The sequence below is a fragment of the Lactuca virosa genome, chromosome 3 (genome assembly GCF_052849685.1).
Source record: "Lactuca virosa cultivar CGN04683 chromosome 3, Lactuca_virosa_CGN04683_v6, whole genome shotgun sequence".
NCBI lineage: Eukaryota > Viridiplantae > Streptophyta > Magnoliopsida > Asterales > Asteraceae > Lactuca > Lactuca virosa.
This window is the reverse complement of record NC_136428.1, coordinates 367,961,344-367,988,956: the sequence shown is the minus strand read 5'-3', so window position 1 is coordinate 367,988,956 and position 27,613 is coordinate 367,961,344. Positions and strand designations below refer to the sequence as shown.

The window sequence follows — 27,613 nt, the reverse complement described above, 5'->3', positions numbered from 1 at the left end:
AACCAAAGCAATACCAACCCAAAATCACTAAGATTAAACAATAACAACAAATATGGGTTCGTTGCTTTTGTCTATTAACAAATCTCAATCAATTACCTATAGATGCAAAGACATTAGAATAAAAAGAATGATACATTGCTTCGTTTTCTGTAAAAAAACATAAAAAACAGTTTAAAAAACCTATGCATTAAAAATGCATATAAACTTTAGACGGAAATTAAGTTCAATATTTTACTTTTAAACACAAGTTCATTAGAATACAAATTACGATTCTCAATCAGTTACTCCTATTATAGGATGTGTCGTTCCTCTCTTTGTAAATCAGTATTTGCCAATTAAGTAGAATCGATATTTTCAAAAAGATGAAAACTAATTAATTGAACGATTTCCAATTGAATCGATTGTTGTTCCAAACCTTTACTAATCGTTTTAGTTGAATTGATCATTGTTTCAAAGTTTGTAATCGCCAGTAGAATGATCTGATAAATCAGGTTGTTGTTAGTGAGTTCGTTAGTTCGCTCCCATTATTTGAGTTCGTTCTAGAACTTTTATATATATATATATATATATATATATATATATATATATATATATATATATATATATATAGGGAAATGTGAATATACATTACAGCCCCACCTAAGCTTAGGTACTAAACCTCATGAAAATACGTTGTTTTACTGTAAAAAGATCGCAGTTAGGGGATTCATAATTAACACTTGAAGATGTAGATTCAAGATCGACGCAATAGTTTTGATAAAGAAGCAAAAATATTGATTATCTTAGATCTTCGTGACAATGGAAAAAAGTAATGTTCACTGGGGTGAAGTAATAAACGATAATGGAGGAAAGAAAACAGAGATGATAAAACGATAATGGAGGAAAGAAATGTTATTGATGATGATATATACCAAGTGAAAACCAAATCGGATATATTTACTAAGTTAAAACCACATATTTTATAGGTTTAGTACCTAAGCTTAGGTGGGGCTGTAATGTATATTCCCTATCCCATATATATATATATATATATATATATATATATATATATATATAATTAGTAAATATTTTTATTTTCGCTTTTACTCTGCTGCTCCTTGTACCTCAAATCTCTAACTTTCTCTCTCTTCTCTTCTCTGTTTTCTGTATCTATCTCTCTTCGCCTCTTTCTTATTAGACCTAAAATCAGCTTCCGACATCGTCATTCAACAACTTCTATTCTTTGCTCTCAGGTTCTTCTATTTCTCGTACCATCATTCGATCCGTCAAACTTTTCAATCTGTCTCTCTTGTTAATTTAGATTATCATCTGGATTTGCTGTTATTAGGGTTTGGTTTTTATTTGATGGGTTTGCATGTTAATGATCCTTTCTTTTCTTTTCTATTTATATATGAATTCGGATTACAAGTCAATCGGACTTACATGGGATTTACAGAAAAGGGGTTTTGCAAATTGCGGTATAAATATAATATTTATGGATACATATCTCCATCCGTTAGTGTTATCTGCTCGTGTCTTTAATTTACTTCTTCTCATCAGTTTGATTGTTATGCTATTTTTCGAAGAATGATTTTAGGGTTTATTCAAGATTTTATGAAACTTCCTGATAGAATTCCTTTCATCGAATCAAAATCTATGATATTAGCGATTGTTTTGATGTTTCCAATCTTTATATCAGTGCTGTAACCCACTATAGGGACTACTGTTCTGATTGCTGAGTTTGATTATATGGTTGCGTTTGTGATTTTAGGGAAAATTGGTGAAGGGTTTAGGGAGCTGTGAGTGGTAAAATGGCGGGGAGTTCAAGTGAGGAGTCTGGGGTTAGCAGATCATTAGAGGGATTATCAAATGGGCAGCAGCGTTCTGGTGAAGCATTGGCTGAATGGCGCTCTTCTGAGCAAGTTGAGAATGGAATCACTTCAACTTCACCTCCCTACTGGGATACAGATGATGATGATGATTGTGGTATGCTTCTTTTTTATCTTTTTTATCTCCAATTTCCAGTCTAGATTTTGCATATATAGAAAGTTTAATCAGCAGAAAGTAATATCTTTTTAGCAACTCTTTCTTTGAGGCATCCCAATTGTTAGAACTCATACTTAAGTTGTGATAATACATTCTGAAAGATACATGGATTCATGTCATTAGTTTGCAGCAAGGTGAACTTATGATAAATCATAAATCCACTTATGTTCATGTTCATTATAGGTAACCTATTAAATTACTTCTATTCCTGTTAATGTAACTCACTTGAAACATGATACCTATTGCAAGATCAACATGTAACATAAAATAATCAGTAACCAAGTTTCACAAATTTTCCATTGTTTAGAAATTTTCTTGTAATGATGTTAATACTTGTTTATTTTAATAAGTTTTGTATTGACAAACAGGACCAAAACCTTCTGAGCTATATGGAAAGTATACATGGAAGATAGACAAGTTCTCACAGATTAACAAGAGAGAACTTCGAAGCAATGCATTTGAAGTTGGTGGCTATAAATGGTATGTGCTCTTTTTTTTTTTTATACTATTTGTTTTTTCTTTATTCTTTTTCATATCTTTTTATAAGATTCTTGATATTGGTTTTAGGTATATCTTGATCTACCCTCAGGGATGTGATGTTTGCAATCATCTGTCTTTATTTCTTTGTGTTGCAAATCATGACAAGCTTCTTCCAGGTATGGTTGAACAACATTTCTTTCAATTTCAATTTTCAAGCTTCTTTTTTTATTATGTTTGCTTAGATTAATGAGAAAAGAAATCAAAGTAGGATTCTACAATAAACAAATCAATGACAACTTTTTTTTTTTTTTAACAGGATGGAGTCATTTTGCACAATTCACAATAGCTGTGGTGAATAAAGACCCCAAGAAATCAAAATATTCTGGTTAGGTTTTTTGTTTTTTTTTATTTTTTTGGGAATATGTATTAAAAAACAAGGTTATAATTGTCTAAATATACATTTTCAGACACGTTACATCGCTTCTGGAAGAAAGAGCATGATTGGGGATGGAAAAAATTTATGGAATTATCAAAAGTTTTAGATGGATTTGTTGATGCTGATACTCTCATAATAAAAGCTCAAGTCCAAGTTATAAGGTTTTTACTTTTTTTTTTAAAGATTTTTTGTGTTGAGAATTATGGGGTATATATAATTTATGGAGTATAATTTTTTTTTGGCTTATGATAGCAAATGCTAACATGTGCCACTGGTTTTGAAGGGAGAGAGCAGATCGTCCATTCAGATGCCTTGATTGTCAATATAGGAGAGAACTTGTGAGGGTATATTTGTCAAATGTAGAGCAAATATGTCGCCGATTTGTTGAAGAGAGAAGAGGAAGGCTTGGAAAGCTGATAGAAGATAAAAATAGATGGGCAAGGTATGCAAATTTTCTGTTTTATTTAATTGACTTTTTGACTTAATGCAAAAAGAACAATTTAATAGAGAAAGTCAGGGAAATCAGGCTTTTCCCATTAAGTCCTAACTTTTTTTACGTTTTTGCCCTTGTTTTTTTTCTTCTATTTCCCCAACTGACCCTTCATTTTCTTCAAAAGTATTTCAAAACTTCATAGACAACATTCAATGAGAAAAATAAGAAACACTGTATATAGGTGTTTCTTCTTGACTTAATTCAAAAAGAACAAATTGATGGAGAAAGTCAAGGAAACAAGGCTTTCCACTTTCCACATTAAGTCAATAACTTTTTACAATTTTTCCCTAATTTTATTTTTCTTTCATTTCCCTAATTATTTTCTCACATATCTTTCAAACATCATTTATCCACACATCCATTGAAAAAAAAGACACAAAGAACAAATTAATAAAGAAAGTTAATTTTTTTTCACCAAATCCTAACTTATTACAAATTTGCCCTCAAGTGTGCCATCTTTTTCTCAAAAAAAATTTCAACATGATTTAACCAGACAATACTTAATGAGAAAATAATGAAACATGGCCTATATATAAGGTACTTGACTACATGTTGCCTCTTCTATAGAAAGAGTTCTTGATATTATTTCTATTTTCGTTTTTTTGTTTTTTCTTTTTTGTTTTTCAGCTTCTGTGGATTCTGGTCTGGAATTGATCAAAATTCAAGGCGTCGAATGTCAAGGGAAAAGTCAGATTCAATATTAAAAGTTGTTGTAAAACACTTCTTTATAGAAAAAGAAGTCACATCAACATTGGTAATGGACTCATTATACAGTGGATTAAAGGCTCTTGAAGGTCAAAGTCAAACTCAAATTCAAAGTCAAAGTCAAACCAAGAACAAGAAGGCCAAAGGACAACAATCTGATGCAGAAGAACCACCCATACCCGTTGTCCGGATGGAAAATGACACTTTTATCCTTGTTGATGATGTATTACTTTTGCTTGAAAGAGCAGCCTTAGAACCATTGCCTCCAAAAGACGAAAAAGGTCCTCAAAATCGTACTAAGGTCAGACCATATTCCACTAAAATCTTATATCCTTATCATTTTGTTTTCATTTTGTAGATCAAATCACAAAATTAGTCCCTATGTTTTACTCAAGCTCTCAACTTCAGTCCAAATTATAAAATTCTCTCAATAATCCATAAGTTTTGCATTTTGTTCTTTATATAGTCCCTGTGATTTACTCAAAGTCACAACTTCAGTTCATAATTTCAAGTCATTTTATATGGTTGATGGACTATATTTGAAAACTTTGAAAAGTTGGACTTGAGTTGTGATATTGGGTATAGCACAGGGACCAAATTTGTAATTTACTTTTTTTGTGGTGGCAGGATGGTGGATCAGGGGAGGATTTCAGCAAGGATTCTATTGAGCGTGATGAAAGGCGTCTCACTGAATTGGGAAGAAGGACTATTGAAATATTTGTGTTAGCTCACATATTCAGGTAATATAAATATAATACTCTGAATCTCATACAAAAAATAGACTTTTTTTTTTTATACTTATTATAATTTTTAATTTTTTAATTTGTTATTTGTTACAGCAGTAAAATAGAAGTTGCATACCAAGAGGCTGTTGCTTTGAAAAGGCAAGAGGAGCTCATACGTGAAGAAGAGGAAGCATGGATGGCTGAAAGTGAACAGAAAGCAAAACGTGGTGCATCTGAAAAGGAAAAGAAATCAAAGAAAAAACAGGTTTGTTATTTGTTATATTATAACAAGGGTATTTTGGTCATTTAATAAAAAAGGAAGAACAGAATTAAATTCAGAATTCCTTCCATCGTCCCTACTCCATAAGAAATAGTGAGCCCATGTAAAGGATTCGGACGGATTTGAATTCCATTCATTTCACAACCAAACACACTATGGAATGGAATCGTGAATTCCGAACCACACACACACACACTATAACTTCTTTAATTTTTTTTAATTTAGGCGAAGCAGAAAAGAAACAACCGGAAATCGAAAGAAAAAGGGCGCGATGAAAAAGCAAAACCTCAACAACAACAAATCATGGTTGAAGATGCGGAGTTACTAAAAAAAGCCGATACACTGGAAGACGTTTCCGATGTTGATGTTGATGTTGATGTTTCCGATTCCGCCGATTGTGTGACCGAAGCCCTTCTTCGTCCCGATTCCGATGATCGCGATTCCAGCCCCGTCAACTGGGATACCGACACCTCCGAACCGCATCCGCCCACAGAAGCTTGTAGCAGCGGGATAATTATTGCACAAAACGGGGACAGAAAAAGTAATTCCGTCATGGATGATAGTTCATCAACATGCTCAACGGATTCACTCCCTTCAGTGGTCATCGCCAGGTCATCATTTTTTTGATTTTCAATTTTATATTCATTTTTTTTAATGGCTTTTGCATAACGTGTGGTGTTGGTTATAATTATTTAGAGGGAAAATGAAGCGGGGAAAGGCTACCGGTGAAGTGATAACACGAGTCAACAATATGACGAAACCGCCCTTGGATGTTGGGTCTGAGTTGACTCAGCCGAGTGGTGAGCCGGATTGCAATGTCGGTGCACTCTCGTTGCAGGATAAGATGAAGTGGCTCGAACCGGATGTCGTCAAGAAAGTGGTATGGTACTTTTTATATAGCATCACACGGAGGGTATTTACGTCTTTTTGTAGAAAAGCTACCTTTTTGTCCCATCTCGATGGGACAAAAAGTTTTTTTTGTCTCATCCAGAATAGTCTCACCTTTCTGGATGGGACAAAAAGTTGCAATTTGTGTTCCATTGACATCTGTGTCAATGGAACACTAAACACAGTAGTCTGTGTTGACATAACACATGACACATGACATGACAAATCTTGTGTTTTTTTTTTTTTTTTTTTTTTTTTTTTTTTACCATAGGAAGAAGTTGTTCCACTACAGAAAAAGCTAAACATAAAGGACGAATTTGACCCCGAGAGACATCCAAAGGAAAAGATAACAGTTACCCCATCTTCACCAAAAAGCCCTTCAAAACCCTCGCCACGTGCCCTTCAAAAATCCGACCTCAAAAGAAATCTCCAAAACACCGAAAAACCAATGGTCAATAATACCCCCACCCAAAAACCAACCGAAAAGCCTTCTTCGATGGTGCACCAAGGACCCACCCCGGCTCACAAATCCATAAACGGTCCCACCGTGTCAAAGCCGGTCCCACCCATGTCAAGACCATTGAGTGCACCTTTAGTCGAAGTCTCCAGACCCACCACAACCACCGTGGCTACACCCGTTATTCCCATGGTTCAAACCACACCGTTACTATCACGCTCCGCAAGTGCAGCCGGATACCTCGGGCCCGGACCCGGGTCGTCCGACCCGTCGCCCATGGGTCAAAGCTACATCCCGTCATCTTACCGAAACGCGATGATGGGAAGCCCGGTTTCCGCCACGTCATCCGCTTTTCCAAAACCAGGAGTAGGGGTAAACTCGTCATTTTCACAACCCATGTTTTTACCTCAAGAAACCGTTAGACCGAGCTTCTCCTTCGGGATGATGAGCCAACTTTCAAACGGGCCCCAGTGGGACCCGAACATGGACCTTTACAACAACAAATCGGTTCCCGTTCCCGTTCACGTTCACACAACACAAGGGATGTTAGCCGATGAATTCCCGCACCTCGATATAATCAATGACTTACTTGATGATGAGTACACTATCCCCGTGGGCCCAAGCCCGTCGTTTAACGGGCCCCGGCATCTTAGTCATCAATACAGTTTCCCTGGGGAAATGGGCGGGTCGACGCTCGACCCGGGCCCGTCAACAAGCTCGTGTCGGTTCGAGCGGACCCGGAGTTACCATGAAGAGTTCCAACACGGGTACAATGGTGGTGGCCCGTTTGAGTTCACGAGAGATGTGGTTCCGGCCCAACCCGGTTTGCAGTATGTGAACGGGTCGGGTCAGGGTCAAGGTCAAGGTCAGGGTCAGAATCAGTGGCGGGTTGGCGGGTCGGATCTTTTATACGGGTTGAGAAATATGGATGGGGAAGGGTATGGGTATCAGATGGGTCCACCGGATTATTCGATGGGTGTTAACGGGTATAATGTGTACCGACCCAATGGGCAGTGACTCGGTGAGTGAGTGAGTTGAGTGAGAATTGGTTATTATTATTTGGGTGTAATAATAATAACGTATGTGAAGGAAAAATGGTGTTTGGGTCTTTTTTTTTTTTAGATTTGGAGTGAGGTTGTATAACCCTTTGATAAGATAACTCTTTTTTTATTTTTATTTTGAAAGAGTGAATTCTGTTAATTAATCTTTGATTATTTTTTTAGAAGTGGTTTTTTGTTTGTTTATCCATGGATTCGGAATTGAAATATGCAATGTTTATTAGATTCACGATTTTATGTTAAGATATTACTTGGATACATTTAAGAATAGTTATATAATTTTAAATCTACCATCGTTTTTTCATATGCTGTTCTTTTTATTACTAGGAGAATCAGAAAAATCATATTCATTTGATTCAAGTCTATTCTAGATATCGTTTGAAGTAGAACATCATGCGTAAGGCAAAAACACAAGGATAGGAACTATAATTTGACTTCTTGAGAACGAGTTTTCATTTGATTCAAGTCTATTCTAGATAATTTGTTTGATTAATGGATAACTTTGGCAATATTATAAAACAAAGTTATTACCAAATGTAATTGGGAATATGACATTGATTTTCAACTCCTCTTCGTTATCACTACTTATCCTATGTATAAACTAACATATTGGTTTCTAACCTCAAACATAGGAAGAATGCTCATGTGAATATTGTGTACTCATCAATAACAATAAGAATGCATCTCTTTACTAAGACTAAAGAAGTCACTATGAGCTATGGATGTGGTTTCTTGAAATACAACATTATCTCATTGAGAATAGACAATTAAGGAATAAGCTTAATGGGGCTTATTGTAGTGTGATATGGGGCTAGGATCAGGCTTTTAATTAGCATTCCCTGTTGAAAGAGGTGACCATATATGGGTAGTCCTTTATTAATAAGAAATCATATTTGTAAGGATACCTCATGGTTGGGTGATGGCAGATCTTTGAGTGTTGGAGATAAGTCCATTGATACAACATAAATAATAATAAAGCAATGATCATATTGGATCGTACACAAAGTTAAACCTTAATTGCAAGAATTAATTCATGAGAGTATTTTGTTAAACATCATTCTTGGTGAGTTAACTAGAAACTAAATAAAACGGAGGGAATATTTTGGACATGTTGGATTAATTAGTCAACTAGTAATTAATCTAAACATTGAGGTGCTTGAGTGTCTAGGGTTTGCCCTCAATGAAAGCATTCAAAGAACTGTGAATGAAAAACCTTAGCTCTCTCTCTCTCTCTCTCTCTCTCTCTCTCTCTCTCTCTCTCTCTCTCTCTCTCTCTCTCTCTCTCTCTCTAATGTGTTGTTATTTGAGATCAAAGACAACTCTAAGGGTTAAAACCACTTTTGACTTGGGTTAAATAATCCCAATTGATGGGACTTAGATAATAATTACATATTACTCTGGTATTACAAGTTACATTGTTTGATAGAATATATGAAGCTTCTTTTCCCGATCCCACTAACAATAAATTTATTAAACATTAAACAAATTTTACATCTTTACCCCCTTCCAGTTAAAGCTTATTTTCCGTTTATATCCTTTTATATTTTACAAAATTACTTTCAATCCTTATTACTTCAATTTAATATATATATATATATATATATATATATATATATATATATATATATATATATATAATGAAAAACAATTCAACATCACAAGTTCACGACTAATAGGTTTTAAATAAGTATATTAAAAGTAACTTATTAAAACGTTTGTAAGTTTTTTAAAAACGGCAAACACACATATACATCATAATATTATATATTCTATTGTGAATATAAACGTCGTTATTAAGAAAATTAAAATACAACTATGTTTACGATTAAATAAAAATAATATAACTATGTTTACGATCAAATAAAAATAATATAACTATGTGTACATTTATGGTCCTTAAAGTTACCCCGTATTTTATTATAAATAGCCTAAACTTTATTTCTTTTATTGAGTGCGGTGTAAATAAATATCATTACGATCAGATCAAAATAATACAAATATATTTATATTTATGGTCATTTGAGTTATCCCATATTTTACTGTAAAAACCCCAAACTCCATTCCCTTATTAAGTGATGTGTAAACGAATTCTACTACGATAGTAGAGTGTAAATCAATATCACTACAATCAAATTAAAATAATATAACTATGTTTATATTTATGGTCCTTTAAGTTATCTCATCCAATGCTTACAATTTTGCCACTTTGACGTCACAATAGATGAGAATGTTCAAGTGGATGAAAAATAATGTATAATATTCGTTTAAATGAATATATTCCACTGAATGCGCCACGTAATAATTGTAACATTCATATAGTTGAATTCTCTTATTATTAATAAAATTAATTTAAACATTATTAATATTACATGTTTTATTGTTAATATTAACATATTTCTAATAAAAATTAAAATATGACTGTGTTCGACAAAACAATGATAAATAAAAACTATTATTTTTATTTATTTTAGTCACATTTGATTAAAAATAATTGTAATTATGCTTTATTAATTACAAATATTTGACCATCTAAATGCTTTTAATTTTAACCTCACAAAACATATTCGCACTCAAAGTTGGACTATGATTTCATTTATGATAGTAAAATAAAATAAAAAATAAAATAAAATAATGGTGGTTTTCGCCATTACTTAATCAAACAATAAAATAAACTAGTGTTGTCCCCTCGTGCATTGCTATGAAAATCAGATGGTTTGTTGTAAACTGCTAAAATATTACAAAATACATATAATTAAAAGTTAAAAAAAACGCATTTAGAAAAAAAATTAGGATAATCGAAATCCTAACCTTTAGGGTGTGGATGACTAATCATACATTTACACTTAACAAACCGTAGCGAATATGAAAACAATAAACTAAAAACGATTATATTTTAAATATTATTGAAATACATGTAAAGGTTAAAATTTAATGGGAAATAATTTCAAAATGTTTGTCAATAATAGAAATAACTATTTTTATAGTTTGGATGCTTTGTGAATAAATGAAAAGACCTTAGGGAGAATTACTATATATATGAAAATACAATTACTAAAATACAAGATAAAGAACTAGTTTCATATATAGATACATGAACTACTTTATGTTTTGGAAGAAGAAAGATATTAAAAAAATGGGAAAAATTAAAAAAATCATTAAAAATTACAATTGCTGATAAATCAATTTATAAAATTGGGTTCGTAGGAAGAGACATTGATATAGTAATTGAAAAAACACCATTTAAAACTCCAACTATATATCAACATGATTCGCGAATAGATTTAGTAATAGGAAATAATTTCCTTAAATTATATCAACCATTTATACAAACAAATGATCATATAAGTCTTAATCACCCTACAAAAGGAATTATAAAAACTGCAATTATCAAACATTTTGATCTTATTAAAATAATAAAACAAGAAGTTGGTTTTCAATTACGTATATTACTAACATTTGCTAAAGAAATTGCTGAAAAACAACTTGAAGAAGTATGTAGTGAAAACCTGGTAGATCATTTAAAGAATAGAAATAATCAAGAAATAATAATATTATTAAAAAACCCTAATGATGAAGTTAATGTTCCAAATAAAATTCCATATAGTATAAAAGATGTTTCCGAATTTAAACAGGAATGCACTGAACTATTAGAAAAAAGAATCATTCGACCTGGCACAAGTCCTCATTCTGCACCTGCATTCTATGTATAAAATAATAATGAAATAAAACGAGGCAAACGAAGAATGATTATTAATTATAAAAAGATGAACAATGCTACTATAGGAGACTCATATAAATTACCACGAAAAGAATATATTTTGGAAAAATTAAAAGGAAATACACATTTTAGTACATTTGATGCAAAATCCGGATATTGGCAACTACGCTTACATGAAAATACGAAACCACTAACTGCTTTTTCATGTCCTCCCCAGAAGCATTATGAATGGAATGTCCTTCCATTCGGTTTAAAGCAGACACCAGCAATATATCAACGATTCATGGATGAAACCTTAAATGGTTTAGATCATATTTGTCTTGCATACATTGACGATATAATTGTTTTTACAAAAGGAAATGAACAAACACATATCGATGCAGTTATCAAAGTTTTACAAAGAATCAAAGAAAAAGGTTTAGTTTTATCAAAAAAGAAATCGAAACTTTTTCAATCTACAGTTGAATATCTTGGTTTAAAAATTGGAGAAAATGGTCAACTATCTTTAACAGACAACATACGAGAATAATTAAATATGTTTCCTGATAAACTTGAAAATAGAAAACAAATTCAACGATTTCTTGGATGTTTAAATTATATTGCAGAACAAGGATTTATGAAAAATTTAGCAAAAGAAAGAAAAGTTTTACAAAAGAAAATATCAGAAAAAATACCTTGGTCTTGGACCAATACAGATACTATTTTGGTACAAAATATAAAACAAAAAATTCAGGTTCTCCCTACTTTATATAATGCAAAAGTCGACGATTTTCTAATTGTGGAGACAGATGCATCACAAGATACTTGGGCAGGATGCCTAAAAACAATTATACATGTAAAAGTATTATTGGGACTAGATAAAGAGGGAACCTTATATCTTACCCATCAAAAATATACAATCATAAAGCATACATTGGTATGAAAATACCATCCGAAGTAAACAATGATAAAGTATACAGTGATATGAAAATATCACCAAAAGCATACATTGATACGGATGTATCATCTGAAGTATTAAAAACAGATAAATATGAGCAAAAATTATGCAAGTATATATCGGGAACATTTTCCCAAACGGAGCAAAATTATAGCACACATGAACGAGAAACACTAGCATGTCTCAGAACATTAAAAAAATGGAAAGTCGAGCTACTTCAAAACAGATTCGAGTCACGCACAGATTCCAAGTATCTACTTGGCTTTTGGCGATATAAATTACAAGAAGATTATTGTCGTGAACGATTGATTCGTTGGCAAATTACATCAATTTCACCCATACCTCAAGTATATCAAAAGCGCCAACAATCATATAGCAGACACATTGACAAGAGAATGGAAGCCATCATAAAGCAACAACCAAAAACATCCCTACTCAGATATGGAAGAAACGTCGCTCATGGAAGATTAACGTCAGCCATGACATAAGCAAACATTATTCAGAAATATCTGTCCTTTCGGTGGCGGGAGGAATGACGTAAGCAATGACGTATAAATCCATTATTAAAGTAGACATTATTGAAGGCACGCGTCTTTTCGTTGTGGAATGATGTATTTTATAATTTTGTATATTGTCTTATTTGTTGGTATTGGTCGTTATCGCTAGGTTATACGTCATATGTCACTAGGTATAGTGTGACATCTAGATTATGATGTAAAGTTTGTAAGATGTGAGATAAAGTGTGTAACCCTCAATAGTCTAGGGGACTATATTGTAAATATGTTTGTCGTATTGCAATCATACGATTGCAATTCAATTATGTAACCGACTCTCTTGAGCCTATAAATAGGGCCTTTGCCCATATGGAATAAACAAGATAAGTTTGAGTGTTTTAATACTTGAGTTGATCTCAATCGTCTTCCTCTGTTGAAATAGTTTGTCTATTTCTGAATAGCAGAGCCCTCTATTGAAAAAGTTCGTTTATTTCTGAATAGCAGAGCCCTATCCAACTCATCCATATAACTAATCAATATAATCCATCATCCATTAAGAGCATCATCAAAAGATCATCCCGACGCATCATTCATGTATAAATCTATCCTAATTTTTATTAATCTCGTCATGGTATTAGAGCAATTAATCCCTTGAGCCAATAAATGATGTTTCCGGTTAACATTATCTCTTTTAAACCCAAATTTACAAGACTTTTATGCATTCTTTATATTTTTTTATTTTACTTCTTAATCCCACATTTTACGACATTCTTTATATCTTTTATTTTATAATATATTATCAAAGATTAAATAATTTTAACACTTTTACCCGTTATAGTTAAAACATATTTTCAGTTTATACCCTTCTCTATTTAAAAAAAATTACTTTCAATCCTTATTAATATATTCATATTTCAACTTTTTCACACACATATACACACGAATGGTCCCTGCGGTTTGGGGTAATTTACGAGTTTGATCCCTAATTTTTTTTCTTAACTCGGACGGTCCCTATTACCTCCTTTTGTTGCGTGGTTAGTCTGAGCTAAAGAGACTGTTATACCCTTATTAACTATTTTTATTAATTTTTTATTTACAAATTATTTATAAAATTAAAAGTTAATAACACTCCCCACCCCTTCCATATAAATTATAGGGTAAGTTAAAGGACCATAAATATAAATATAGTTATATTATTTTGATTTGATTGTAGTGATATTCATTTACACTGCACTAAAATAAAGATATGATATTTATTGTAAACGTAAGGTAAGTTAAACGACCATAAATGTAAATATAGTTATATTATTTTGATTTGATCGTAATCGGTATTCATTTACACCGCACTAAAATAAAGATAGAGTATTTATTGTAAATGCAGGATAAGTTAAAGGACCATAAATGTAAATATAGTTATATTATTTTGATTTGATCGTAGTGGTATTCATTTATACCGCACTGAAATAAAGATATGATATTTATTGTAAATGCAATGTAAGTTAAAGGACCATAAATGTAAATATAGTTATATTATTTTGATTTGATTGTAGTGATATTCATTTACACCACACTAAAATAAAGATAGGGTATTTATTTTAAATACAGGATAAGTTAAAGAACCATAAATGTAAATATAATTATATTATTTTGATTTGATCCTAGTGGTATTCATTTACACCCCACTGAAATAAAGATAGGATATTTATTATAAATGTGGGGTAAGTTAAAGGACCATAAATGTAAATATAGTTATATTATTTTGATTTGATCGTAGTGGTATTCATTTACACCGCACTGAAATAAAGATAGTGTATTTATTGTAAATGTAGGGTAAGTTAAAGGACCATAAATGTAAATATAGTTATATTATTTTGATTTGATTGTAGTGGTATTCATTTACACTGTACTAAAATAAAGACAGAGTATTTATTGTAAATGCAAGATAAGTTAAAGGACCATAAATGTAAATATAGTTATATTATTTTGATTTGATCGTAGTGGTATTCATTTACACCGCACTGAAATAAAGATAGGATATTTATTGTAAATGCAGGGTAAGTTAAAGGACCATACATGTAAATATAGTTATATTATTTTGATTTGATTGTAGTGTTATTCATTTACACCGCACTAAAATAAAGATATGGTATTTAGTGTAAATGCATGATAAGTTAAAGGAACATAAATGTAAATTATATTTATTTTATTTTGATTTGATCACTAGTAGTGGTATTCATTTACACCGCACTAAAATAAAGATAGGGTATTTATTGTAAATGTAGGGTAAGTTAAAGGACCATAAATGTAAATATAATTATATTATTTTGATTTGATTGTAGTGGTATTCATTTACACCGCACTAAAATAAAGATAGAGTATTTATTGTAAATGCAGGATAAGTTAAAGGACAATAAATGTAAATATAGTTATATTTTTGATTTGATCGTAGTGGTATTCATTTACACCGCACTGAAATAAAGATATGGTATTTATTGTAAATGCAGGATAAGTTAAAGGACCATAAATGTATATATATATATATATATATATATATATATATATATATATATATATATATATATATATATATATGACCAATTGTAGACCAATCATTTGATAAGGGTAATTTGGTAATTTTATTAATTAAATTAAATATTACCTAATATTAATTTCCTAGAATTATCTTTACTTATTATTGCCTATAATTAAGGTCTCCAGGACCATATGCCAGCCAAACCCTTCCGTCACTTATAACCATACCACCATCATAGAGAAAACGAGAAGGAAAACGGAATGATCAACATCTTACCATCCCTGCCATATTCTTCTTTGTCCGTCTACAGAAACCTGCAGACGAGGTCGTCATCATCTTCGCTGTAACCATCATCATCTTCATCGGTTATAATCACCACATCTTCGCCGCAACCATCCATATACATCCATCTGTAATAACCCTTACTTCTCCTTCAACGATCAAGCACGACACTGGATTACACGTAAAAAAGGATACGACTGATTTAAAAAATTTTAATTTTTTTTATATGCGGCCTTACTAGAATTTATTTTTTCTTGCTGCTTAGGTTTCATTCTTGCCCTAGTTTTCAAGACACAGTTGTTGATTTTGCAATTTTTTCACTCGTTTCGTTTCTCATAGGAATTACAAAGTTGATTGGTGAGCCTATTATCTTTTTTTATCTTCAGCATTCTTTATTAATTAATATTAGCGTTTCCAACTTAGAGTCATTTCTTGGGCCACTCATTTGAAGATGGTCATTAGAGATTATCCTTTCAAAGTTTCTTTTTAATTTTTTCCATATGAAAACAATGTTTGTGTTTTTGAAATCGTTCGCCTTCCTCACATCGCCATCATTAGAATCGGTCAGAATCGTTCGCCACCTCCTACATCACCCCTCTTATTGTTTCTGTTACAGGTAAGATTGTTTTGGTTAGAATTCCAATTTCTGGTTCTTGAATGAATTATTTACCCAATTTGTATGAGTTTTTTTTGTTATTGTTAATTTGATCAGTTAAGAAGAGCGGCATTAGTTTTCAGTGTTCAAGTCTTTGCTATTGCTAATTTGTATGAGTATTGTATTCCAAGTCTTTGCTACTATTAAATTGTATGACTTTTGTATGCCAAGTTGCAAATTTGTGTTTTTTTGGTTATTGATTAGTAATAGGATTGTGCTAATTTGAGTAATATGACCATTGGTTTCTTTTGTCAACTAGAGTTTTTATTACTTAGATTGATTGTTAGTTCCCATGAGTACACACATTATGAGATAGAATATTCTAAATGCGTAACAAGTACCTTCATTCATTTTTTTCTATTAGACTGTTACACCTTCCAATTATTCTACTTCCTTTTTTTTTTCTTATTACAACATTATACTTTGATTTATGAGTTGTACTTTGTTTCGAAGAATTAGTTTAAGTTTAATTTTGGCATTTTATGAAATCTGAGTTTAATCTTTTCTAAATAGTTTTACTTTAGTAAAATACCAGATTTTATTAAACCTTACAATGTTGGTTTCTTATATAACTGAATAGGAAAAGGAATCTACTTGAAACAATGGTAGCTAAGAAAGGTGTAAAAGCATCAAAATATGATTTGGCACATGTCCCCGTACAAGCCATTCTTCTAGCTGACTGCTTCACCACAAAGTTTGAACCTGCAGTTGTCCTTGTTCTTGAATTGGAGGGAAGGATATGAAAACTGCCAATTTTACTATTTTTCTATTTTAAAATGTGTGATAATTGTTCGTGATGTAGGTTGATCTGTATATAAACTTCTCAATCTCTCCTGGTAGTTCCAGTCCAACATCGACTTCTTTGAGGTACATAAAGTCATTATCCCTGAAATCAAAATCTTCTCCTTTTCTTTTTCGATTAAAAAACTGTTAATTATGTTTTTTTTATTTAGTCATTGTGGTTTAATTTTCCTTTCAGATATGGCTATTATTTTACATCAGCGACAAACAATGGTGAAAAGAAAAATAACATAACAAGAACATAAACATGAAGGTGGGCATAATCAAGGCTTGATTTCACAAAAGGTATTTTTTTAGATTACATGTTAAATTTCATATCATTTTTTTTTATTATTTATGAAAGTTGCACACACCATGATTTTTTTCCTGGTAAAAGTAAAGAAGTTATTTGTCACTTTTTTTCATGTATGAATTTGGCACCAACCATTCTTTACGAATTATGATATGAGAATAAAGAATTTATTTTTATTTTAGAAATTTACAGTTCAAGCTACACATTCTTATAGAATAGTGCATGTTCATCATTTTCGTGTAGTTGAACTGAATTTGTATATAATTCCATTCTACAAGAATTCATTCACTTTACTTAATTATGTTTGTATTCTCAAAGAATATGGAAACTCAGTGTAGTGTGTGTTCATCTGGTTTTGTCAAAGAACCAATATTGTATTGAAAAGTTTGTGTTTTTTAGTTGTCGGTTTTCAGCAAAACATTCTCAGAGAATATTAGATGTTATGTTATTTAATTTTAGTAATGTGACTTTTATATATATTGCAGTGTATTATTCAATTCAAGAGGGAAGAAAGACATATTTCAAGACAGTTGTATGAACCATTTCATGGGAAACAAGGATGTATGTATTGTTGGTTGTTTGAAGATGATAAGAGGTGATGAAAACCAATGATCAGTGGAGTAGAATGTAGGGTTTTTGTAATTCAGTTTGCTTTTTTTGACAATTAGATTCTTATGGAATGTATATATTAAAAGTTTTTTTTTTAATCTTCAACAATACTTTATATTATATAAAGAATGTAGTATATATTACAAACATATTCTTAAAGAATGTTGTATAGAAGGTTGTGTATATTGTTTAAAATGTTGTACACATTATTATGTGATACATTTTTCTTCGATAATGATATGGTATTGTTTAATATATACACGTGTATTCTTTAAGAATATTTTACTTTTGGTGCAGATTGTTATTATTGAGAATAAATGTAGTAATATTATTTAATAACGTTTAGTTCTAAAAAAATCTCTAAAATGAACTCGTATTCTTTGAGAATGAACTCGTATTCTTCATCTCTATTTATTAGAAGAATTCTTCAATTCTTCAGTATAATTCGTATATTATAATTTCATACATATCGAGAGAGTTAGAGTTGATTTTGATATCTGAATATTGTTTTTGAATTAAGATAAATGTATTCTCCTTAATTCTCTTGACTTCCTTATTGAGAATTAATTAAATGTCAATTATGCCCTTATAATTACTATTTTTAATTTTCTTTTATTAAAAGGAAATGTTTGTATGTATTGAGTTCCATTGTAACTACTATACACCATCCAATCTTAGCCATATAGAAATCTAATTGCCAAAACTTATCATACATTCACACAATATATACCATTCATATTTAATCCTAACTTATATATATATATATATATATATATATATATATATATATATATATATATATATATATATATATATATATATATATATATATATAGGAGTAGGATCAAATGAGAACACCCAAAAGGTTGAGAACGCGAGAACAGATCTGAACCATTTAAAAAACTAAATCTAAGGTTATTATCGAATGAGCCATTTATGTAAAATTATAAAAGTTACAGGTATTAAAGTGTAACTTCAAATGGTGATAAGGGTATTATAGTAATTGGACCTTTACCACCGTTATTTAATTCCTATAATTCCTCAATCACTCACCTATTTCCTTCTATTTCCCGTCTCTCTCTTCATCTCTCTCCGTAAACCTAGGTACGCCTCCACCCTACATCATCGATCCACCACAAAAGGGAAAAGAATGGTGGGACAGATTGGAATCGATGAAGCCAAAAAAGGGGAAAGGGAATCATGATCTCTGAATTGCTTTTGATCGGAAGGGAAGGATTCACGAACGGAGCAGGGATCGGGAGGCACAGTCGATTGGGGAATGTTCGATCCTCGTCTGATCGAGTGACAATTAACGGAAACAGGTCAGAAATCATTTGGGCTGCTCTCGTTTTTTTTGTTTGATTTTAACAAAAATCGAAGAAGAATAAGAGAACAACAACAAATTTCTTTTTCACTTTTCTGTTTTGGAACAGGATCTCCGAATTGTTGTTGATCGGAAGAGAAGGATTCACGAACGAAGCAGGGATCGGGAGGCATAATCGATTGGGGAATGTTCGATCCTCGTCTGATCGAGTGACAATGAACGGAAACATGTCAGAAATCATTTGGGCTGCTCTCCATTTTTTTTATTTTAACAAAAATCGAAGAAGAAGAAAAGAACAACAAATTTCTTTTTCTCTTTTTTGTTTGGATTGAAATCGATGGTTGAGTCTCATTAATCGTTAATGATTACTAGAGATCTAGAGATCAAGAGGTAAGCGTTGAGTTATAATCATTAATGATTATAAGACTTGATGTAGGTTGTGCACAGAAGTTTTAGTTATTAGATTCAAAGTAAAACTGTAATCAGATTCAAAGTGAAAGGTTGTGCACAAAAGTTGTTTGATGAAATGCATGAAAGAGGTATTCTTTTATGAATTTTAGTTATTATTTTGTGGATTTTTGCAATACTAATATGATATCTTCACTTTACACTTACATTCATCGTATTGAATATATCTAATATGAGAATTCAGAATTACACTCATTTTTTTTGGGTAAAAAAAAAGTCATATGAATATGTTTTATGTGTAGTTATTTTTTTTGGTTTCTCTTGATTATCAGCACCTTCAACCAAATTCATCACACAGTTGACCTTCCCTTTGAAAGATAGCCCAGACCTGGAATCATATTCATAGGAAAAGGTTGTGCACGAAAGTTGATTGAACTCAATGATATATGGGTTTTTGTGGAGGTCCTTTGGAGTTGTTTGAGAAGATGAAAGGTGAAGAATTTAAGCTAGAGGAGAATGAAAAATTGTATTATGTTCTATATTTTTTTAGATGTAAGTTATATTATATTTTGATGAATTCATTTATGATAGAATGTGTATTTATTTATGAATAACAATATATTCATTTGTGAATAACAGTGTATTCATGTGTGAATGAATGTATTTATTTATGATTAGAGGTATTCATTTATTCATTTGTAAATAGTAGGGTATTCATTTGTTAATAGCAATGTATTCATTTGTGAACAACAATGTAATCATGTGTGAATGAGTGTATTTATATATGATTAGAGGTATTCTTTTATGAAGAAATGATAATTTTTACACTCATTTTATTTTCAGTTGATTAAAAAAAAGAATTGGATTACTTGTAAATTGATGTGTATTCATTTGTGATTGGAGTAGTATCAAGTTTTTTGAAGAAAAAAATTCTTTTATGAATACAGTATTGATTTGGGGTTGGATTTATATTCATTTTTTTAAGGAAAAAACGTGAAATAAGAGAAAAAAATTTATTTTTTTAAGAAAAAAAAATTAAATTTTTTTTTTCAATTTTAAATTTTTTTCATAAAATGTTCATATATTCCATTAATAAGAAAAATAAAAAATCGAATATTTATTTCTTTTTTTGGTAACTGATCCTAAATTTAAGGGAATTTGATTGATTTTTTTTATTTTAATTTAATTAAAATATATAATTACTAACATGCCCTTATATATTGATTGGTCCAGAATTGTTTTCACGTTCTCAATCTTTTAGGTGTTCTCATTTGATCATTCCCCTATATATATATATATATATATATATATATATATATATATATATATATATATATATATATATATATATATATATATATATATATATATATATATAACTGTCCATACTTGTTTAGTATGTTTAAATAGTTAAGGACAAAAAACATACTTATTATTTTTTTTTTCTAAAATTATGTATAGAAGACATGTAGAACGATTGCTAAAGTTCTATGTCAAGCTTTAAAGTTCTTTTCCACTCTTGAAAAAACTAAGTTTTTCAAACCTAAATGTTTTAGATCTTTACGTGTTTTAAAGTTTAGAACGAAAGTGTTTTTTTCTAAGCAAGATAAAGGTTGTTTTTGACCGTTTCTATTAGAATTTTAGGATTGTTTAGATAACAAATAATGATTTTTCAGGGTTGTAAACAAGTTTGGGGATGTTTTAGACAAGAAAAGCAAGGTTGTTCGGGGTGGTTTTGGATAGCAAAAAGAGGTGTTTAAAAAAATTAAAATAATAAGGTGTTTGTCCTTAATAGAACCGATCTTATTCTCTTAACAATAGAAATTTCGTACTTCTGATCAGTCAAATATGAGAAAGATAGATACAAAATACGGATAAAAAAGATATCCGGTATGGCTCTTACAATTGCTAGGCAAGTTACATGAGTGAGGACGAACGAATGAAACGAATACGGTGAGATACGATTTAGAATCTCTTGTAGTTAGGCAAGTGGATTAGAGTGATCTTCCAAATGATCCTCATGCAAAGAGTCATTTCCCCATGCCCATGCTATGAAACTTCACACAAAGTCAAGTGTCGGTGCGTAGCCTTCATTCTACTACGCTACGAAATCACTTAGCTCGACGTTAGGAGAGTCAAGGGGGAACGCCATACCTACATAGAAGAACCACTGTTCGCTGACTTTCTATGGTATAACCTTTAAGTGTTTAAGGGTTGTTTTGGTCCACAAGTTTTACATAATCCGGGGCAAATTTTATCTTATACAAAAGCATCAAAATCTAAAAGAAATAGAGATAATTTTGACAAAAAAATAAAATAAAAAATAAAGAGGGCTATGATGGGAAGTTAAAATTTGAAAAACCTTGTTTTACAAACCTAGGGTTTCTATTCTTATGAAATAAAACCTAGAGTTTTGTAAAATAGAAGAAACTGATTTTTTTTCTTATTTCAAAAGTATGGAATAATGTTTAATGTGACATTCCAAATATTTTGATGCACTTTCATGTTGTTTGGATGGTTTTGGCATGAACACCATCCTTACAAGAACATGAATTGAGTTTATGTGTTCATGTTGTCAAATTCATTTTTTCATTTTGATGATAATGAAACATGTAAACCAATATTGATCTGTTTTGTGCCAAAATAGCATATTTAATAAAAGTTTATCAAAATATGCATTTGCTTGGATTTGACATTTAAAATATGCATGTTCTATATCTTTAAAATATGCATGTGATGCCGTTCAAAAAAAAAAAATGCATGTAATGTTTGGTTGTATTTTAGTTAAATTATTAGGCTGTAATTATTTAAACGACTTGCACAACATTTAATTAATTTTATGTAAATATACTTGCGACCTAAAAGTCGTTTCTATTCTTTATGTGTTCGTAAAATATCATAGATTAGAATTTTCATCTTGTGAATATATATATATATATATATATATATATATATATATATATATATATATATATATATATATATATATATATATATATATATATATATATAGAGAGAGAGAGAGAGAGAGAGAGAGAGAGTCTTAAGGAACATGAAAGTTGATGTGTTTAGGAGTTTGGCCACAACAGTTTTCGAAATTGATAGTTCTGATCCCTCATTGCTTGGTTTTGTTGAATTTCACCATCTTTTATTTTTATTCTTTTGGGTTTTGAGCACACCACTTTGTAAAGGTTATAATTTTGGTCCTCCTTTTATATATTAATGCACAAACCCGTAGGGAAAAATAAAGTTTCATTCTTTTGGGTTTTGACCACACCACTTTGTAAATGTTACATATTTGGTCTTCCTTCTTTTGGCTTTTCAATCCTGAATAAAATTTTTTAAATGGCACTTTTGGCCTAATACTTATTATACTTTAATATATGTGGTTTTTTTTTTGGTTTTGCTGTATTGCGTATTGAATTTGTAGTGAATTTCTTCACTGTTTGCTTTTTAATCGATGCTTTTGGTTTATTTTAAAAATAAAAGTTAAAAAAATAACCCGGGCGAAACCCGAGCTTTTTTTACTAGTTAATGCATAAAAGTTTAAGGAATAGTAAAGTTTCTTCTTTTTAGACATTTTCCACACAACTTTTTCCGATTTTACAGTTTTGGTCCCTTATTACTTGGTTTTTCTGAATTTCACCCTCTTTTGGTTTGTGACTTTTCCCGGTCAATCCTGCCTTCTTCCGGTTCCTGCCACTTTTCCTCCACCGAGTCCATTACAAAATTATGTTTGACCTAAACTCTGTTTTCCCTCTTACTTCTCATTCTCACTTCCATCGCAACAACACCGCCGACCTTGCTTCCATAAGCGGTCCTCCGACGTCGTTTCCATCTCCGGTCTTCCACACCGCAAACCCCACATAGAACCGCCGAATCATAAGCTTCTACTTTCTTTCCACCTGTGGTTACCACCCATCAGATGTATCTCCTTCGACCGTCTACGAATCCCATCTACTCACCGCCTCTCTCTGCTGTTCCTTATTCTATGTCAAACAAACACTTTCTCCATTCTACCTTATTTTACTGCTTTCTTGTTGCATCACCAGAAAATTAAATGTTTGTGACTCACTGGTGGAGAAGAACCCGATGAGAGACCACGTTGGAGTCGCTGAAGGACGGAGAGGTACATTATCGGTGGCGGCGGTGGCGAGGTGTTGGGGACATTCAGAGTTCAAATTTTAGGTATAAAAATGGAATTGAAGTTAATTTGGTTACAATTTCTGAATTCATTCGGTTCCTTCTCCCTCTATCTCAAGATATGCTCATTTCTTTCTTCGTTTTCGGTTTATTTTGTCGACATAAGTATTTATTGAGTCCTGTAATCCCTTCTAAGTTCGATTTTTTGGTTTTTTCTCCAGTTAGCTCTTAGCAATCCCCCTTCAAGTACGTTGTCCATAACTTGGTGATTCTAATTCATTTGATTGCATTTCTTTTTTTGAATTTTAAGATTCTAAATTCGATTAGGGTTCTCCTTTTCACATATTGATTTTTAGTTAGGCATGTTCAATGATATTGCCATATTTATACATATTTTTAGGCAATATTTTAATGCATTTTGATTAGTATTTTGGTTATTTGCAAAGATATATGGTTCTTATGAGATTAAATTATATTTTTCGGTCAAAAGGAACAATTTTGAAGATAAAGGGCCAAATGCGACAAGAATCAGAACTTTGGAGGATCGAAGAATTAAAAGAAGAAAATCCCTGCGAAAAGCCCAAATCACGACATGGCCATGACTTACACGACGTGGAGTGAGTATTCTAGAAGATAAGTGCACGGGAAGTCAGAGTCCTTGCCCGTTAAGGATTCATCTTAAAACACGACGTAAAATCCTTGTTCACGACGTGAATTACAATAATTCCCAAAACTATATATATTCATTCACTTTCACGATTCAGAGAGACTTGGAGGGTTTAGAGCACGATTTCTGGAGGAAGTTTAGTCAGAAAAACCAAGTCCAAGCATTAAAGGAAGGAGAATTTATTGAAGAATTAAAGATTGAAGATTATAATCATCACTTTAGTTTGGTACATTTAATTATGTTTTTATTCATTGAATTTGAGTGTGTGATTTCAGCCATGAGTAGTTGAATCTAGCTGCTTCTGTTTAGCTAGATGAAGCTTCAACTTTATGGATTAGTTTAATTAATTATGGATTTTTAATGGTTGGTTATGTGCTTGTATTCGATTGTTAATACCTAGCATGTTAATAATTGACACTTTAATTGCTTGAATTCATGTTCTGTGTATCTTAGTGACTACTAAATTACATGAACTTGACACCTAGTGATTTAGTGACCATTGAATTGCTAGAGCTAGGATCGACCCAATCTTAGATAAGTAATTAAAATAATTAGATTTAGCTGTGTTGGAGAACATAAATTATGCCCATAATTGTGTTTGTTTAATAAATCTTACATAGCCAAATTCATAATCCATTACTGATTCTGTGTTTGATTGTGTGTGACCATACATAGTTTTATATGAATTAATGAAACATTAGTAAATTTGGACTTAAATTACTAATAATATAAAATTTGGTAACCAACTTTAATAATCCATAATTAGTAGCTAACAATTGAGGAGAAGTGTTTTTAGTACTTGATTGAATTTGATAGTTAAGTGCTTAAGTTTGTCTGAACTTGTTAAATCAGATAAAAAACCCAATTAACTTTTGCTTGTATTAGATTAATTTTTATTAGTTAAATTAGTTACTTAAATATGTTCCCTGTGTTCAATACCCGACTGTTAGTGCTATATAATTTGTGAAAAGGTATACTGCCTTAAGTCGTAATAGTAAGTAGGTAGTTGGTAAAACTATTAGGTGTAGCAAAATTACGCATCAATTTTTTGGCGCTGTTGCCAGGGAATGACTAATTTAGTTTTTAATTTATTTTAGGTTAATCGATCCTTTTTGTGGGGTTAAACCTGCAAAAAGTCAAATTTTACCATTAGTTGATTTTTCTGAATAACCAGACTCACAACGTGAGCTTAGTAATTTCATATTTTTCTTTCGTTTTTGTTGCGACAACACGAGGTGGTATTCTTTACCACGTCGTGGTGAATGATCAATATGCATTTTTATATAGTTTTTGTTCAATTTTATGTTTTTTTATTTTTTTTGTTACAGTAGTACATGACCCGTGGATCCAACACACCTTTGATACCACCGCTTGAAGATCAAAAGTCAGCCCTTCGTAAAAAGACGGATAAGAACGTAGGAGAAACCAACCCACCGAAGAAATCACATTTCAAGGATCTTAAATCAGTTTTTGGAAAGAAGAAAGGCCAGAACATAGGTGAATCAAGCAATTCCTCAAAAGATGAAAGCAAGGTTGAAAGCTTTGAGAAAAATCTTAATCCTCAAGAATCCGATTCCGAAGCAGAAACCGAAGAAAGTAGCGAACCCAAAGACGAGCCGAAAAATGAGATGTCGAACATTGCCAACATGTCCATGGAGGCATACAAGAAAAGAATCCGAGAGGACACCGATCCTGGTCTATTGCAACCTGTAATTCCCGCTACCGCAACATTCGAGCTGAAGGGACATATTCTTTCTACGCTTAAGGAAGTCCCATTTTCTAGGAAAGTTCATGAGGATGCTTACAAACACCTTGATGAAGTCAATGACATAGCTGATTAATTGAACATCCCGAATGTTCCGCGAGAGATGGTGTTATTGAGAATGCTTCCAGTTAGTTTTAAAGGAGCTGCTAAGGATTGGTTGAAGGCGCTTCCACCCGGTGCAATGCTACTTGGGCGCAAATATGTGAACAATTCTTAAAACATTTTTTCCCACCTTCTAAAGTTGCTAAACTCAAGAAGGCCATAACAAACTTCGAGCAACAACCGGGTGAGTCACTCTACGAGGCATGGGAGAGATACAAGGGATTAATAAGGAGTTGTCCCCAAAATGATTTGAATGAGCAACAAGAAGTATCAATCTTCTATGATGGGGTAAACGTGATGACAAGGCAACTCGTTGATTCTCAAGGACCTTTAACAAAGAAAAATACTGGTGAGATTAAGGAGTTGATTAAAGAGTTCTCTAAGCATTCGCGTGAATACCACAATCCTAGACATGATGGAGCGAAAGGCATTAGGAGTGGCACTTTCGAGGATTGTTGGGTTTTATGTACTATAACATTCCTATGGTGCACATACAACCCTAATGCTTTGGACCTAAGTTTTCTCTAATTATACATGCAATATTGTTTTCCAAAGCATGAAGCCTGAACCAGCATACAAAATTTCATACATGAATCATAAAACAAGTTAGAAGGTTACCTCTTGATGTAGCTAGTAAGACTTTGGCCTTAAGAGAACTTAGCACCCCAAGTGTTGTGCCTCAAACAAGTCACAAACACCAATAAACAACTAGATGGATATGAGAGAGGCTAAGGAGACTCAAAATCGAATTCTCTTCTTGGAATACAAGTAGTGGTCAATTTTAGGGCTTAGGATAACATATTTATAGTGTAGAATTCCAAGAGTCATATGTAACCCTAATTCATACACATAAGCTTATGATCCATGCATTTGATTTTGACTAACACTTCATTGTCTAACCCACAAGATTAGCCCATCACAAATCAATCATGGATCATTAGCCCAATCCATATGTACCAATTTAATTAGTCTCTTTTGATCACTAAATTAATTCTTGATCAATACTAATTAAATAATATGATTCCTCAATTAATATATTATACTTATAATATATTAATAAATCATAAATAACCTCTTACTCAAATATCCATCTATCAAATTGTTCTGGTGAAGGCAACCCGAAACGGACCATGCTACTATCGGGTCAAGTACATACCAATTATAGTTATGGGCTTAGACACCTAATCCAACAGTCTCCCACTTGGATAAGTCTAATAACTATAATTGCCAATGCAACTTAAAATCCGATTAGCAATCGCATCTCTCAAAAATCCGCTGTCATACTCTGATGCGTCCATTAGATAAGTGATCATATAATCCTCTGTTCTTCAAGATA

General features: G+C 31.7%; 1 protein-coding gene and 1 non-coding gene across 3 annotated transcripts; one reads left to right on the top strand and one right to left on the bottom strand.

Annotated features, from left to right (window-relative positions):
• Nucleotides 1-1,076: 1,076 nt before the first annotated feature.
• Nucleotides 1,077-7,733, top strand: LOC145167634 (TNF receptor-associated factor homolog 1a-like). Of its 2 annotated transcripts, none has more exons than XM_079086869.1 (13): nucleotides 1,077-1,232; nucleotides 1,751-1,965; nucleotides 2,394-2,505; nucleotides 2,593-2,681; nucleotides 2,822-2,890; nucleotides 2,973-3,102; nucleotides 3,225-3,383; nucleotides 4,062-4,440; nucleotides 4,767-4,879; nucleotides 4,982-5,129; nucleotides 5,370-5,755; nucleotides 5,841-6,024; nucleotides 6,304-7,733. In XM_079086869.1, the coding sequence occupies exons 2-13, from the start codon at nucleotides 1,791-1,793 to the stop codon at nucleotides 7,504-7,506; spliced, it is 3,147 nt and encodes a 1,048-aa protein (XP_078942995.1). In that variant the 5' UTR covers nucleotides 1,077-1,232; nucleotides 1,751-1,790; the 3' UTR covers nucleotides 7,507-7,733. The 2 variants fall into 2 exon arrangements, with proteins under 2 accessions (XP_078942995.1, XP_078942993.1); XM_079086867.1 differs by having other exon boundaries at nucleotides 4,979-5,129.
• Nucleotides 7,734-26,421: 18,688 nt separating this feature from the next.
• On the bottom strand, nucleotides 26,422-26,528 carry LOC145167995 (small nucleolar RNA R71). Its single transcript, XR_013741591.1, has one exon. It is a non-coding gene; the product is annotated as a small nucleolar RNA R71 (small nucleolar RNA).
• Nucleotides 26,529-27,613: the final 1,085 nt, after the last annotated feature.